A 17,222-nucleotide genomic window follows, 5' to 3' on the forward strand; every position below is an offset into this window, starting at 1 on the left:
GCTGCCAAAGGAATTGCATCGGCAATTTTCATTTTAACTTGACACAGTTATTCTAAATATTTGACATGTCTCAAATTGAATACGAATAAGGTCTGTAGTTGCTCTGATTCATACTTTTCCTTGTTTTAGATTTTTGGTTTGTAAGGCTCGTGGCCCTGGTTTTTATTCATATATAACTACATCTGTTTGTCCTAAAAAACAAAAGGTTTGCAGTCACAAAATGAATCAGATAGCTGAAAAGTAGAAACCGACACAATGTATTTGATATTTGTCAAAGAGGATGGCTAGTTCTTATCTACATTCTCTCTAAAATGATAGATACAGCAATTTGGAAATCAGAGCCAAAGAGCAGTACAACAGCCAGTACCAATGCTATTGTAAGGATTCAAAATGCACCACTGACAGTTCTTTCCCAAGTCAACCGAGCAGTCCATACGAACAAAGTTGCTAGCAAATTTGGTGTTCCATAGATTAAACAGCAATACCATAAAAAGCATCCAATTAATAGCACAACATAGAACTAACCACTACCTAGCGCATTCCAACTGATGGCACATTTTAGCACGCGCTTGAATGACAACATTTCAATTGGTCGGAAGGAATTCTAATTCTTTCATCAAAAATTGACGCTTTAAAGTTGGGTTTCCTAGTGTCGTATGGAAAAGCAGCCCAGAACAAGTTCATAACGGCCATTACCCAATGTTGGTTTGACAACTTGTGCTGTGACGGGCAGCACCCTTGGACAAAGGGATTCACCGATTCAGTGTGCCAAGATAGAACAAGGCTCCATTGAAACATCGAATGCCTCTAGTTGATCAAGTGAAAACAGTAATCATTTCCTTCTTGAGGCCCTTGTAAACATGTCTCTGATATTTCTTGAATCTGTCTCCACTTTTGCCTTTTTAATTTGCCTAGCATTCCTGGTAGTTTTCTTGTCGCTCCCATTCTTTTCCTGGCGAAGAGCGAAAAGCAGAGGAAATTATAAATCTCAAACATGAAAATTAACAACTTTAGAGCAACCCCCTCCCCCAAAAAAACTCAATCAATAAGCAAAACATCATTCTACAAAACCCCGAATTAAAACCTCATCTGAAACTGCATAGCACTTCCAAGGGCACAAAGCAAAGGAATAGGAAAAGATGGAAAACAAATAAGACACTTCACAAGAACAGGTAACTTAGGGTTTTGACATTGCAAGTCGGAGATGAGCTTTTGTTTACATAGCGGAGCAGTTAATACTTATTATTTACACCTGTCCAGGCTCAAAAGACGCAGGACCGTTTTCCATTGCAATTGGGAGCACTTCAATATCTGCTGTCTTAGCTGCTTGTAAATCTAACCTGGACATGACAATTTAAAGATGTCATTGGATCTGCAATGCATTATATTCCAAGCCTGTAAAAATAATATTAATCTTCTGTTTATAACTTCTTTTTTTAAACTAACAAGCAGCCTTCTGTTTATAAATGGAACATAATCCAATATGGAAATTAATTGTAAATAAAACAGTTAATGACAACAAATTACTTTAGATTGCTGCATAGGAGCTCCAACCATGGCTCTTCCTTCAAATACTCGCCCAATACTGAAACTGCATCAGTTACTGCACCATCGAAAGATGTTTGTTACTCATAGTCAAGAGACTCCTCATCTGATGACGATCGTTGCAAAAATTGCGCAAGACAGCAAAAGAGTTCTCTTCACAAGCCATTGCAAGCTCAGCAGAAAAGTGATTTATGATATGTGCAATATTGCCACCATTTGCTGAAAATTCCTTCCACTTCAGTTCAGTACCCTTCGTTCATAAAATATTTATACTTTGGCAGTTCCAGACCAAAGTCAGAAATTTAGCCTTCACATATTTTTCCCTATTTCTCTGTCCCACCAGCCTCACCCTCTCTCACTGTATAACGCTTCTATATGTAGGTCCACGCATGTGTGTGAGGATGAGGAATCATATGCTTTACTAAGTTTCATATATTGAGAGAGGGAATTATAGCAAATTGAAATATGTTGGCCTGTTGGTACAGATCATCACACATTCACACTTTCATAAAAGGGGATACAGTCGCAATGATGTTAGGCCTGGTTGGTAGACTAATGTGTTCATACTTTGGCAGAACTCCCATATAATGGCCACAATTATACACGTTCCTTACTTCACAAGTTTAAACTCAAGCTAGTCAAAAGGGATCAGAGTCAAGCACATGGGGTCTAATAATAGCTTTCGTTTGAGGTTTCAGAGCTCCTGCCTTCTTAATTAGATGGAATCTCTCAACCAGAGTATGATTTCTTGCGCTTTAGTCAACCTTCTCAACATTTTCCAGTATGAGGCCAATGCACCAAACCTTATGCAGCATGTTTAAAAGTACATAGTATTACAAGTAAAGTACAAAGAGTCAAAGATACACGCTGTGTGCACACCGCTGTCCTCAATTCCATCTTCCTAGCCTAACCAAAAGAGTCATATAACCCCCTAACCAAATCTGTTCCAAATTTTCGTAGTCTCATGAATTCACAAACAAAAACTGATAGCTAACATGTGGAAAAGAAAAGGTTCAAGAAATATATTTTCATCTAAAACCATACATGTGTCCTTTTCATCCTGTGCAGCATAGTTTTTATCCAATGTGAGTAGAGTCCGCTTTAGTTGGTCTACCTGCAAAGACAGGTTCCAAAACATGAGAGAGGCCTTTTACTAGAAAATGAGATGTTCCATGATTTTGTTCATAAGAAAATAACTAGATATTCGAAGTGCGAGATAAACAGAAAGAAGAAAAAGAACGAGCAAGCACACATAACATTACACTAGAGATGTTTATGGCCACATTACTAGAAGCTACAAAACGAAAGGAAGTCATCTGGTCAATAGCAAGTAAAAACTACAGAGATACTACAAGGATTTGCAAGCATTATTTTCTCCAATTGCCCACTTGATAACTGAGAGGGGTTCCATCGTCTTTCTCTATTTTCACTCTTACAGTAGGTAGATGCAAATGGATGAGATCTGGGTTGGATCATCTTTCTTCACTCTCACCATGAGGGGTAAGTGAACTACAAGTATATACGAGGATAAGTCCCCTCTCTGCCTAGGACTAAATAAATGGTTTTAGCCATCTTCCACCAGAGTATAATAGGCTCGACATAAAGCTTTAAGGTTGCACCATAATCAAGCCACCTAGTATTAGAAGGAACTTCAGTTAGGTTTGATTTGAAACATACAGAAATAAAATTCGTACTTTTATTTTCAAACCATGCCCTACATTTATGACAGTCCTTCTGATAGTGTCCCGTCTTTTTATGAAAGTGACACCTATCGCTGTATTTTCCCTTCTTGCGAGTCCCAGAACTGCTAGTAGACTCATTAGCCTTAAATGGTCCTCTATGTGTGCCTTTTTTGAGCTTCTTTCCATCCTTTCAGGCTTCATGACTTATGAAATGAAGTGAATGATGTTTCTTTCCACTCTTTCTCTCTAGTATGCTCCTGAACAAGCATACTAGCCAACTTATTCATATTCCACTTGACTTTCATAGTGTTCTAGTTACTAAAAAATGGCTCGAATTCAGTAGACAAGGATAAATAATTCAAGACAATTTTGATGAAAGAACTCATCCACATTCATTTCCAATAGTTGAGCAACCAAATTAGTCATTTCAAGGACATGTTCATGCATCTCACGCATACCATGGTACTTCATGGTAGTAAGCTTTGCCATAAGTCTCCCTCCGAGGGACTAGACTGCAATTTTGAAACGTTCTTCCACATTTTTCAGGAATTCCCTTGCATTTTCAGTTTTAGGAAAGGCTAATTTGATGTTGTTCGCAATGGTCATGCAGATAAACATGACAAAGTATGTTCAACCTTTTTTATGCTTCATGCACAAGGTTTGTTTCTGTACAGTTGAAACCAGTAATAGTAGGGGTTGCACAGCTAGGATTAGTAATAGCAGTGACCTTACTGTTCGAGTCAATCATACCAACAGGTGCCAAATTAAGATCTAACAACACTCCACGGTAAAATTCCATCCATTCTTTCCAATCTGAAAATTTCCATTTCCGTCAAGAGCGAAACAGATGAAGCATGCTAATGTAGCGAAGTAGGAAGTGAAGCTCCAATACATAATTCATGCCCATATAAGTGGTTACTAAATCGGAACAGGATAATTAGTGGGTATTCACAGTTAAGATTGGACTTAATTCCAAAGGTGAGTCTTACTTGATTACGGATATTCATCAGTTATTCCTATTGGCTATAGAGAATCACTATAATGGTTGATAGTATGCCATTAGATTATTCCCAAAGGTAGATCACAGTAGTCCTATTATTTATTGTGTTTCGCATGTTTTTTATAATTCAAAGCACTAATGTACTGAGCATGAATTATGTATTGCAGCTTCAGTTCCCGTTTCGCCACATTCGCATGCTTCATCTGTTCTGCTCTTGACTGGATTGAATTTTCCGGATTGGAAAGAACGTGTGGAATTTCACATTTGAGAGTTAAGCAGTAAGGGTCGACGCTATTACTTATCCAAGCAGTGCGACCCCTACCATTACTGTTTCCAGCGGTACATAAACAAACTATGTTAAGAGCATGGAAAAGTTCGAACAGACTTATTTTTTTGATTGGCAAGTTCAAACAGACATTGCCTTGCATGTATGTGAATGACCATAGCGAACAACATCTAACCAAACCTTTCTCAAACTGAAAATGTGAGGGAATTCCCCAAAAATGTGGAAGAACGTTCAAAACTGCAGACAAGTCCCTTGGACTGACAGCCGCGTGGGATGCATTAGCATGTCCTTGAAATGACTAATTTAATTGCTCAAAGAAAGAATTTGAGAAGGAACGTGGATCAGTTCTCTCCTCTAACTTGTCCTGAATTTTTTATTTGTCTCCTCAATTTGAGCCATTTAATTTTAAGTACTATGACACTATGATGTAGGGGTGAGCACGAGTCAGGGCGGATTGGGTTTGATCTCGGCCCGCCACCCGACCCGGTAACGTCGGGTTGAAGATTAGGAAACCTGATTTCGACCAGATGGTTGGGTAAACTCTTTTTTTCCCCTCCGGCTAAAGTCTTTCACCCTTTGGGGTGCAACCAAACCAAAAATAGGAAATTAAATCACAACAAACCTTCCCAGATAGGGAAAGATTAACTGAAGCAGTAAAAGATGGGGGAGAGAAGAATCGATGAAGGAGAGGAAAGAGGAGTCGACGGACATGCAGCACTCTTTGGAGATTGGAGGGGCTACAGTGGGGTGAGAATGTGAATCGCATAAAATCAGTGGCAGGGATTTGGGTTTGGGCGGGGGGTGGGGGGTGGTGGAGTAAAGTGGGCTTTTTTCTTTTTGCTTACAGACTTACAAGAGCTTTATTACTGTGTAGGGAGGAGAAAATGAGAAATACACTATATTGGGAGTAGATTTGAATGGATACACATTGCAAGAGGATAAAGGGGTTATCCCCAAAACAAATGGAATTGAGACAAGTGTAAAGTTAAAGGGGAAAGACTGAATCAAAGTAACATGTTCTCTGTCAAAACCCAAGGGAATATGGCCACATAGCATAACATGTTGGTCAGATCAGGTTTCCATGGGTAGATGCATAAAAAACCAACTGACAGAAATTAAATCGGGTAGCACTTTTTTTCGCCCGCAGCCGACCGATGCACCTGTCCAACTCGACCGATGGGCTTTGGATAGGTTTGGAGTGGGGGGGGGGGGGGGGGGGGGGGGGGGTGTTCCGTCTGGTCCGTGGGTTTTTTGCTCTCCCTTACTATGAAGTACAAGTGGATTAGGAATGAGATGGCAAGATTGAAGCAAATGAAACATCATATCACGTCATTTCATAAGTCATTAAGTCCAAAAGAATGGAAAGAAGCTCAAAAGGGCACAAAGAGAACACCATTTAAGGCTAATGAGTTGCTAACAATTCTGGGATTCCCAAGAAGGGAAAAGGCAGTGATAGGTGTCACTTCTGTAAAAAGACGGGACACTATCAGAAGAACTGTCATAAACGCAAGGCATGGTTCAAAAAGAAAGGTATGCATCTTACTTCTGCATGTTTCAAATCAAACCTCAATTAAGTTCCTTCTAATACTCGGTGGCTTGATTCTGGTGCAACTGCTCATGTTTCGATACGATTGCACGGATAACTCGTAATCCAGAACATAAATCCAAATGAAAACTTTCTGTTCCGGGATAATGAATGTTTATTTTATTGGTTATCATGAAAAATTCAAATGGTATAGGTTTTACTGGCCCAATAATAGTACAAGAACTGTAGAAACTGGAAATGCCAAATTCATTGAGAATGGTGAAATTAGAGGGAGTAACGAACCACAGGAGGTGATTATCCTAATCCACAAAAGTTAGGGTACAAGTTCTCTCGCCCATAACTTTGAAAGAAATTATTGTTCCTATAGTTGTTGAACAACAAATGAATGATGAGCCACTCCATACTGAGATGGTCACCAACAAAGAAGTTGTAGTGATGTCCTAATCCACAAAAGCTACAGCCTATGAGCCTACCTATAGGGTTTTTTTTTTCAACCTACTTGCTTCTAACATCCTATTGCTTTGGTGCTAGGGTGGCCATACCCATCCTTGGAAGACATTTGAAAGATCAAGAAAAAGTGAACAAAAAAAATAGAATAAAAACCTAGCACCATATATGTAGGAGGGGAGATTAAAAAAGAAAAGAAAAAGTGATTACAAAATATCACAAAGCATCATATGACAAATGTTTGAAAGCTTAAATCGATAAGACAGACCTTGTAGTTCAACCAAGCTAACACTTTAGAATCATTAAGCCGAAAAAACTTTATCGATCCAATTTCTGCACATACAAGGACAAAAAAAGAAAATTAAGAGTCATTTGATTTCCACTTTGTTTAGTTGGGAGTCGAGGGAGAGCAACTGCAACCCAGCATTGAATCGATTCTTTGACATCTACCCAATAAAACACAAAGGTGTGGGGACCATACAAACACAAGTTGAAAGGAGGACTGAGATTCATTTGATCCAATGGCTGATATGTGCTCTCTTAAAAAAACACCCCCACTCTTACAAATATATTACAAAAATGCCATCAGTTCTTTTTACCCAAATCAGATTTTGTCGGAAGCATATAAAAAAAAACCCTGCTTCTATTGGCGTTTGGGTCTCTCTCTCTCTCTCTCTCTCTCTCTCTCTCTCTCTCTCTCTCTCTCAAATCTGTCAAGTTTCGTGGACGGTGGGAGCTAGGCCAAGAAAGCTTCGTGAAAGCAAATGTATTTGGAAATTTTTGGAGTTTATTGGGATTTTTTTTGGATTTTTGGTCTCTGTTTTTTTTAAAGTTTTGGTGGCAGCAAAGGGTGTCTAACAAAGAAACCATATCCATTTGGAAGAAAGCCTATGAGCTGCGTGGACGGTGGGTAAAGAAAGCTCCCTAAAAGCAAAGGTATTTGGAAATTTTTGGAGTTTATAGGGATTGGGATTTTTTTGGATTTTTTGTCTCTGTTCTTTTTTTTTTGGAGTTTTGGTGTCTAAAAGCAAAGGCAATGCTCTATTGGGATCATCGTTGGCAGTTTTTGGTGTTAGAAATGTTCTTTGTAGCTAGCTTAAAAATTTAGTTTGGAGAGTGCCGTAAGCACGGGTAATTCTCTTTCGTGCCACTAAGAAGAATATCACATACTACATACTAATGAATCGATTTAGTGTTTGAGCCACTTGCTAGCAAGTGCCGTAGGCACGGGCAAACACTAGTGTTAGATATTTTTGGAGTTCAAAGGGGTGTATAGGTCCCTTTATAATTTGGCATTTTCTTTTAGTTCCTCTCTTTCTTTTGTACATGGGTGGCATCCCTTGATGCCTTTTCAATAAAAAAAATTTCAATAAAATTGTCACTTATAAAAAAGGAGGGAGTGTTATTCATGAAATTTTACCAAGTCAAAAAGTACGAATTATGAGCTTCCAACTCTATCGTCATCTACTTTCTAGGACAACCATACAGTGATTAAAGATAATTACAGGACATCATAAAAGCAAATGACTTCACTTCTTAGGTTCATATGAGAACTGTAATAAGCAGTCTAAGTATTCTTCAACATGAGAAAAAACCCACATAAGCTGCCTAAGGTAAAAGTCAGAAATGGCTCTAAAGACAATCTTTCGCTTCGGAGAGATCGGATGACTTGTAATTTTGATTTTTCAACCTATAGCAGATAATCTTCCCAGTCCCAGGAGTCAAAGATTTAGTAGGAACCTCAAAATGGCATTCCCATATTGCAAATAGGCAATCCCAAGTCGATCCCTCTTATGGAAACACAATCAGCTTGGCCAATGTTGTACCTGGTTTTACTGAAGCTTCCCCAAGGACAATATCAACAAAAACTTCATATATCCACAGATGAAAATGTCACCAGACACTTAATTTCAGAAACACAATATAGCATATCAGCATCAGAACCTTACAGGCAGTGAAGTACCTTTAACATCACAAACTACTTGCATAGATGTCTCCGCAATGGAAAGTAAATATTGATATCCTGGATAGCCGTTGACAAAAATCATCTCATCTAGTTGCCTGAACTTCCCTGGGTCATCTCCCTTCTGCATTCATATCAAAGGTTACACAAATAATGCACAATCCCGCACGTAAGTAGGATATAAGCTACTAAAAAGCTGGGTATACCTTCATTCGTGCTTCCTCAAAAATGGGCAACAGGATGAACACGGGATCAACTGGAGTTGCAGTATATAGGCGGCCATCTGTCACAAACATAGATAAATAACCAAGTAAAAAAACATATTGTCGATGAGATTCAGAATAGCTGTCAAAGGCTTACACAAGTGACATACAAAGCTCCTCCACTAACGTGATATAGGGACAGCTATTGTAACACGAAGTTCCCATTTTTCTTCTCCAATGATGAGGCAAAACACATTTACCTATAGCAATACCTTCCGCCAAATATGGCATAAGGTCAAGTTATCGCTAAAATCTAGCAAGCCTTTTAATTTCTAACTCACTCATGATGGGACCCGCATGGCAAATCTATTTGGCAGTTTGCGAGAAAAATAGAAGAAAAAACATTTGTACCGTAGGAGCAACATTCCTAACAGTTTGACATTATTCATTACTATAATATAGCAATAGCTAGTCATTTAGATATTGAACCACCGGAGGTGCTCATAACTTACAAATCCAGCGAAAAGTCATGCACTGTTTGGTACCATATCTTCAAAGTACTTAAATGTAAATCCTTGTTTTTCTGATTAAAGCTGATGTAGAAAACCTAGGAAATTATGATAAATTGACTAAACTGGCACATCGTTAAGTATTCATCAAGGCAAAACACCAATGACTTTTTTTGTTTTTTATTCTTATCTTGACGAGACTATACATCGGCATACACCTATGTACATGGAATGAATTACGTTTGTTTTAAAATGATCAAAAAAAAAAATAATGATGCATGCTTACATTCATGTACATAGAAACAGTTAGGTGCATATGCAGTATGCACCTAGAGATGAATACAGACAAGCGTTACTATAATGGAATGGGAACAGCATGCACAAAAGCTAGTTTTTGAAGTGTAGGTTCCGTCACACTTACATATTGCCCATACCTTTTTTACTTGCCAGCCAAGGAACCCTACTATATAGGTTAACGCCCTTTCCTCTCCCTCGCTAGTCTCCTTCACCGTGCTGCCATCCATTCACTCAACTATCCCGCTCGCATACTCGACTAGCCCAGTCCCCTCATCTACTGGTCCATACCATTTGTATATAACATTCGGACACTAGACTAGACATGGGACAAAACTCGCCTGTTCGCCTATGAATGATGATCTACCTCACTCGACTTGCACTGTGCGTCTTGTCCTACACCTCCAAAATCTGCAGACGGAGCAAGAGTATGTCGAAGACCAGATCATTCTGGTTTATCCGTAGCACTCGACCATCATCCATGGCCATACCTACTCTTCTGGCCTTCCACTTAATCTGCCGCTTCCATTTCTTGTATTTCGACTTGCCTCTGTAACTTTGCGTTCTCAAGCCGTAGATTCTCAAGCTCGTCAGACATCTTGGAGAATAACTTCTTGTAGTCCTCTCACTCAGCCTCCTGAGGAGTAGGAGGAGCTTGAGGTCTTTCTACTTACTACGAACGAGGCTGCTGTAAAAATCGAGGCGGGTGTAGTGTTACCAGCTCCGGACCAGGATTTTCCAATGATTGCTTATTATTTAGATGGGTCACCAGTTTCTTAAGACAGGATTTTCCAATGATTGCTTATTATTTAGATGGGTCACCAGTTTCTTAAGAATGATTTATGCCAATGGCTCTTGCTCCTTTCTTCGAGAAATTGCACCACGGGATTGTCCAGGTTTTTAGTTTTCATGGGATGGAAGCGGCATGTGGGACATTGTTCCACACCTGTCCTCTCGCACACCATGCTCACTTGGCAGCACCTACCCAAAGTCACACCCTATCTATCCTTGATACCTTGCTATGATACCGTGTTATACAGTATTCAATAGAACTGAAGCCATCGAACTAGCCCTTCAAGTGAGGGGTCCCTCACGCTTATGCATTGCACATGAATCGTAAGTGGTAAGGTAACTAGACAATGTGGAACTTCGTTTCACACATGCATATTTGGGCAAAAAAAGCTACAAACATATTTTCCATCGGTCAAGTGTTTGAGAAAAACACCAAAGGATGCAATGCCTATAATTGGAGTACAAGAAGTCAAGACTAAATGCAATCAACAAGAGTAACCTTCATTATCAAACCAACAAAGGAGAAGGATAAAGGGCAAAAGCTAAAGACAACCCACAGGGCTGTCATTACTGAGCTGCACGGCCCTTTTTGGCAACCAATTTAGTATAGGATTCAAAGTCATGTGAGCCTGTGTTGACAAGATTCAAATTGTTAAGTGCCTTGTTCCGTTGTGGATTTGAAAAAATTTTGGGTTTGATTTTTAGGTAATGAGTGAGGAGAGAAAATAGGATAATAATTGGAGATAGGGTTAATGAGTGGAGAGAAATAGAGAGAGAAATGAGATTAATGATTGGATATAGGGGTAATGAGTGGAGAGAGAAATGAAAGTAATGATTGGAAATATAGGTAATGAGTGGATTTGGGTTCGGAAAATTTTTTCCAAACCCACAACCAAACAAGGGCTAAACAAACCCCACTATTTTGTTACTTTATTCACTTTGCTGATTCATAGCCTTCACTCTTAGATCATCGTATTACTATCATCGGCCGACTAAATCTCTCTATGTCTATCCTATATCCACCTCCGGCCAGGACACAGAAACCAAAACATGACCTCAGCTTGGTTTTTTTTCCCTAATCGACAGCAACATTGTTACCAGACAAAAGAGGTAAAGAGCACACTTGGAATAAAACGAAACCTATTTCGTTTGGATGTGACTCTAAAATAAAACCTAGCTTTTAAAGGGGCAAATAAGTTCAGTTATAATGTTTGGCAATTTCAGCATGGGGACCCCACCTCAACCACTCCAAATGATGTTAGCTTCACCACAACCATGTCACTAATTAATGCCTTGTTTGGAACATTTTTTGAAAAGTATTTTTCAAAAGATTCCCCCTACTTCCAATCATTTCTCTCTCTATCTCTCCCCGCTTATTACCCCTACTACTTTTTCAAAACAAATTTCAAAAAGTGTTCCAAATGCAGCATAAGACATTGTGTTGCCTATTTAGCGTTGTTTCCCAGATTTCTCCATCGTACCCAGAAATCACAGGGTTCATCCACGTTCAGCATTGCTGCCAAGTGCCTACCTCCGCATGCACTGCATTAAATATAGAGGAGCCAATATCCACACTTCTTCACCCTCTCTCAGCATAGCATAATATCTAAGCTCCTGAAGCACCTCACAATGAAGAGGTGAACCATACAAACTTCCCTGCCTTCAGAACATCACACTCAAGTGCACAAGGAAAGACCCCAAGTTTCCATCAATTAAGTCTAAAGCTGACCTCTCAACAATGAAAGATATTTTGGTGGGAACTCCCAACTTCCAAATAGGCTTCACGGGAATGAGTCATTGTACCTCCCTAAAGAAGCTAGTGCAAAGATCCAATTGAGAATCTACCACTGCCACTTCCCCACTTTATCAAATCATCCCTGCATGTTACAGGCTCCATCCCATTTAATTAGTCGAAAACCTCACACACCGCCTCCACGGATAGGAATAACATGCATTTGCTGAAACTGAGCACAACTTGATCAAGCGGAAAGACATGAACAATGTTTGCTAATTATCCTAGAAAAATAGTGTATTTTGCTTCTTTTCTTACTTATCCTGCAAAAAACCACGCTATCCAACAGTTTATATGCCCTATGAAAGGGAACATGAAAAAGGGAAGGTTCTTCGATCTGCCAAACAGTTTGGACAAGACATGATAGTGAAAAGGTATATAAATTGAGCACCACCATTGTCAATCTTTATTCCATCTTTCAAGGCAACCAAGGAAAAATACCTAAATTGTGTTGTCAAAAAAGTAAAGAAACTTTCTGGTGGCTCGAAGAGATAGTAAGAAAAAGTAGTTAGCAAGGACATTAGATACCTTCTTTCCTTAGTCAATAAAAAATCCCTTTAGATTTGACTGTAAGTCCCACACATTTCAATTAGTTGAGGTTTTCCTAGCTCTCTTTTTCTTTAGTTTGCATGGAGAAGTGAAGAGCCTAATTATTTGGACTATATGCATATACCACGTTCATGCATTATGCATGGGAACTCTCTTATTCCAGGAGACACCAACATACATTGTTTATGTCAATGCAAGGGAGCAATACTTATAACTCATGAGACCACGTAAATGTGAGACCTTCGCAAACGTAATCTCCCACAAACCAAGATCCGTAGGATTGCTTAAACCAGTGAATTTCTTGAAGACCACCATTGATCAAGAGGAAGCATGTACTGTTACCTGTCACATATATCATATATGAAGAATTATCAAAGCTTGCAGAACAAAAAATTAAACAACTGCTTTTTACTGCTGAAAATTTGAAGTATTAAGCAATTATATTTGATAAACATCCGTGTGAAAGTAAATGACAAGTCAAATCTCTCTCTCTCTCTCTCTCTCTCTCTCTCTCTCTCTCTCTCTCTCTCTCTCTCTCTCTCTCTCTCTCTCTCTCTCTCTCTCTCTCTCTCTCTCTCTCTCTCTCTCTCTCTCTCTCTATTTGATAAACATCCGTGTGAAAGTAAAACTATCTTCCACCATGAAAGTATTAGGTGACAAGTCAAATCTCTCTCTCTCTCTCTCTCTCTCTCTCTCTCTCTCTCCACCTTAAAATTTGAAACCCATTTTCAGTCAACTTTAAGATTAAGCGATAGGTGCTAATGCATTATTGCAGCCACCTAATGGTTTGAGCCCCTAATTACATTATTAAACAGGTCCAATTCATTACGAAACAAATCAACAGCAATAACCCAATCTAATCACATTGTACCAAATTTTAACAGACAAAAGACGATGTTTGACATTATTATTGACAACAAAGCATAATGGAATTTGTTGTAAACTGATAGGTATGAACAACAAATGCTCACATTCTTCCAAATAAAAAGTAAAAGATGTTATTTGGAAATTGGTTGATGAATTGACTCAGGGCAATGAATGGAAATGTAAATCATAATTGCAATATAAAAAATATAGAAGGTATGCACAACATTAAAATTTAACTAACTGATAATCGGAGGAATTATGAGATCATAAAAATGGGAACCTAGTTGTTGGACATTACCAGATTTTGGATGCCGAAGCGACAGCAATTGTCCCCCACATTTTCCAGTCGCACTAGGTTCTGCAACATTGAGGTCAGTAGCTTAGATATAATCTAACTGGAAAACCAAAAAATTCAGACAATTAAATTAGATTGAGCAAACAAACCGAAAAACAAAGAAAATTGTGTTCAACGTAGAAAATATATTACCATGTATCATAAAGAACAACTCAAACAAAGGGTAAGCAAAACAAGGAATGAAGGAAATATGAAGCATTCATTTGTTTGTTGCATAAATTACATGAAACTTCTTTTAGCTATTCTATCAGGTGCACATGTTACCCAGGTGTTTGACCTGCTACTTGCCTCTAGAGTTTGAATTTACAACGGCACAGCCAGAACCACATTAAAAGAGTACATATTCACGTTGCAACAAATACAGGAAACATCTTCAATGCTTCCAGTCACCTACAAGTAAATTCCTACCAAACTAGAGTCATGTAACTCACTAAAGTGTCCATGTTGTGAACACTTCAATCGAGGACTTCATACTTAAGTGATTCCCGACAGTAGAAACTCTTCTCGTTGAAAAGATACAGTGCTCATTGACAATTCTCTCCATAACAGAAAAAGAGAAAGCATGTTTTGTCAAATGTAGAATATGTGGGACGCTGGAAATAAGATATGAGCACAACAAAAACCCTCAAAAAGAAGATAAATAACAGGCTGTAAACTTGCTTTTGCAGCTTCCATGCACCACTTATGGAGAGAGGAACTGCAAATTTTGCACAGGAACGACATGGATATTGCTAGATTGACTAAGGTCCAAGAGGATTATGGAGGGAGTAGCCTATGCTCTTCAAAGAATGTTGAGCCATCCATGCATGAGTCATGACAAGCTGATTTGTGACATGTGGGATCCAAGTTCTAACTAAAAGCTTCCTCAAAAGCTGACGCAGTGTTTTCTCTGCTTTGGCAACATTTTGTTTGCCTTGGGGCCTTTTTGGTTAGTTCTTTGCTCTGTTGTGGTGTTTGTGGGATTTCAAGGCCATTCACTTTGATTCCTTATGGTTGCTTAACATAATCTAACTTCCAAAGAAAAAGATAACCCGTAACTAGTAAGACAAGGATGGGGAAGACGAAATTCCAAGCATGACCACTGTGTTAGGGGAGACAATTTTGAAGATGCAATGCAGATACTTGCATAGCATTATTTACAGCATTTCCCAGTCATAATAAACTCATATATTTGTAGTTCAAAAGTTTCCCCAGCAAATGCAACTTAAGGAAAGGAAGACGCTCTTCAATTTTTCATGTCTCATTATGCGGATACGTCATACAAGTAGTCCGTGCAACATATATAGATAAGAGTTTGGTATAGTCTGATGACTCTGATTTCCAATAATATTTCGTTTCCTGCCTCATCAATTTTTTAGAACATTTCTGCTCTCTGATACTGAAAAATACAGAGAATTTCCAACGTCATGAGGTGTACAAAATCCAAGGTCAAAGAATAAACAATACTATCAAAAAGGTTCAGACTTCACACTTACCTGGTGCAACAAGAAGACGAGTTTCATCGACACCTTCCCACCAAGACATGGAATCCTTCAGCAAATAACAAGAATCAATAAGCATTTTAGCTCCAGTATTCAGTGAAAAAATTCACATGACTCAGATAATACATGCCAAACGTGAAGGTTTCTACTTCCGTTGCAACAGAGCAATTGCTAAACCTAGGGTTGCAAACGAACCGAGCTCCTTGAGGCTATGCATGACTCATTGGGTAATTGAGCCGAGCTCGAGTTCGGATTCTAGGCTTGTGTAGTAAACAAACCGAGCTCAACGCTCTAAAGCTCGGCTCGGTAAAACTTGTCTCGTTTTTATAGACACTCGGCTTGTTTATAGAGGCTCGTTTAGTAAATGAGTCAGGTTGGGCTCGTTTTTGTAGAGGCTTGTCCAGTGAATGAATCCGGCCGGGCTCATTTACATACGAGCCGAGCTTGAGCCCAAGTTTTAGGCACGTTTAATAAACGAGCCGAGCTCGAACACTACAAAGCTCGGCTCGGCTCGGCTCGTTTGCAACCCTAGCTAAACCCCGATAGGCCATAACCGTCACACCAGTGTTGGTACTTTAAACCCCATACAACAAGCTAATAGAAGCAAACGGGAGCAGGAGAGATCGTGACTCCCAATGCATTATACGCAGCCAAATACGCTACGATCCCAGTAGCGCCGGCCCCGGGCAGAAGCCTAGGAAGCCACTGCTTCGGGCCACCAAATAACAAAATGCTAAAACAGAAGGGCCCCATAATAAAATATATACTCCGTATATGTATGGAACTCCGGCATCCCTCCTGGCGCGTGTGGATCGGAGAGAGAGAGAGAGAGAGAGAGAAGGACGTACCTGCTCGATTTAAGATTTTGGGCGGGTTCTGAATCTCTGATTCTGGAGTGTAGAAATTAATACTACTACAAAAACCCTAGAATTTGATCCTTGTTAGTACTGTAGTAGTAGTTACTGCCCGTAATTGTATTTTTTTCCAGTTCAAATCCCTTTAAGCATTAATAATAATTTAACATTAATGTCGAGGTCCAGGTACATAAAACGAGGACTCAGAAAATATTTACTACTCCAGTATTTTATTTTTGTGAAACAATAATAACCTTCCCAAATGGAGTAGGAAGACATGTTTTTTACTGTGCACAAAACTTATTATTTCTTTTTCAATCGGTTGGCTTTATTTATTGCATAACTGACGAAACATTCAACGAACCTTCCGACTAAGCTCAGATGGTAAAATCCCCCTCCCAAGTCATTGGAGCGCAAAGAGCCTTATACTTGGCTATTCAATGAGTCATTCACATGTACAAAACTTAAATATACTCTGTGTATTATCTTTCATCTTTCATTCCAAACTGAACATGTTAATATCTAGAAATATTCCAGGAGATGAAGGCTTTATTTATAGAAACTTAAGAAAAAGAAAAGGAAAGAGAGCAAACTTTAAAAAATTTCTCTTCCATGGATTGGTTTGGAGAAAAAGATGAGAGATATAATAGTAATATATTTAAAGTTTTGTGCACAGTAAAAATTTCCACCAATTTTTCTTCTCTCATTTTTCATCAGTTCCAAACACAAAAAAAAGTGCATGAGTAATTGAAAAAAAGGGGGAGAATAATTTTCCACTTTTACACTTTTGTAAGGGTTAAGGTCCACTCCATTTAAATTAGTGGACAAAGGTACCCCTAAAACACACTTATGCACTCTGCACAAAACTAAAAGCCATGGATGCTAGTAACCACTCTGACCACCACCAAACCCTCCCTCTCTCTCTCTCTCTCTCTCTCTCTCTCTCTCTCTCTCTCTGTTTTGAAAGCCATGGATGCCAGTATCCACTCCCCATCCGACCACCACCAAACACCACCCCTCTCTCTCTCTCTCTCTCTCTCTCTCTCTCTAGAACATG

At 39.0% G+C, this 17,222-nt stretch overlaps 1 protein-coding gene across 4 annotated transcripts; it reads right to left on the reverse strand.

Annotated features, from left to right (window-relative positions):
- Positions 1-444: 444 nt before the first annotated feature.
- On the reverse strand, positions 445-16,376 carry LOC131332356 (uncharacterized). 4 transcript variants are annotated; one of them, XM_058366535.1, is made up of 11 exons: positions 16,160-16,376; positions 15,306-15,360; positions 13,774-13,833; positions 12,849-12,950; positions 8,676-8,752; positions 8,470-8,593; positions 6,775-6,839; positions 2,590-2,659; positions 1,528-1,603; positions 1,253-1,340; positions 445-952 (listed from the first exon to the last, which is right to left on the reverse strand). In XM_058366535.1, exons 2-11 carry the CDS (start codon positions 15,352-15,354, stop codon positions 833-835), a joined length of 831 nt encoding a protein of 276 aa, XP_058222518.1. In that variant the 5' UTR covers positions 15,355-15,360; positions 16,160-16,376; the 3' UTR covers positions 445-832. The 4 variants fall into 4 exon arrangements, with proteins under 4 accessions (XP_058222518.1, XP_058222521.1, XP_058222519.1 ...); XM_058366538.1 differs by lacking the exon at positions 12,849-12,950; XM_058366536.1 differs by lacking the exon at positions 1,253-1,340.
- Between the last annotated feature and the right edge of the window lie 846 nt (positions 16,377-17,222).

The sequence above is a fragment of the Rhododendron vialii genome, chromosome 7a (assembly GCF_030253575.1).
Source record: "Rhododendron vialii isolate Sample 1 chromosome 7a, ASM3025357v1".
Taxonomy (NCBI): domain Eukaryota; kingdom Viridiplantae; phylum Streptophyta; class Magnoliopsida; order Ericales; family Ericaceae; genus Rhododendron; species Rhododendron vialii.

What these genes read in the sequence shown, in the direction of transcription:
- LOC131332356 (XM_058366535.1), bottom strand. Translation starts at nt 15,354, where the DNA reads ATGTCTTGGTGGGAAGGTGTCGATGAAACTCGTCTTCTTGTTGCACCA. An exon ending in TTGAGGAAGCACGAATGAAG is followed by an intron (nt 8,594 to 8,675) that starts GTATACCCAGCT and finishes ATATGAATGCAG; the next exon opens with AAGGGAGATGACCCAGGGAA. An exon ending in CTCCTATGCAGCAATCTAAA is followed by an intron (nt 1,341 to 1,527) that starts GTAATTTGTTGT and finishes TGTCATGTCCAG; the next exon opens with GTTAGATTTACAAGCAGCTA.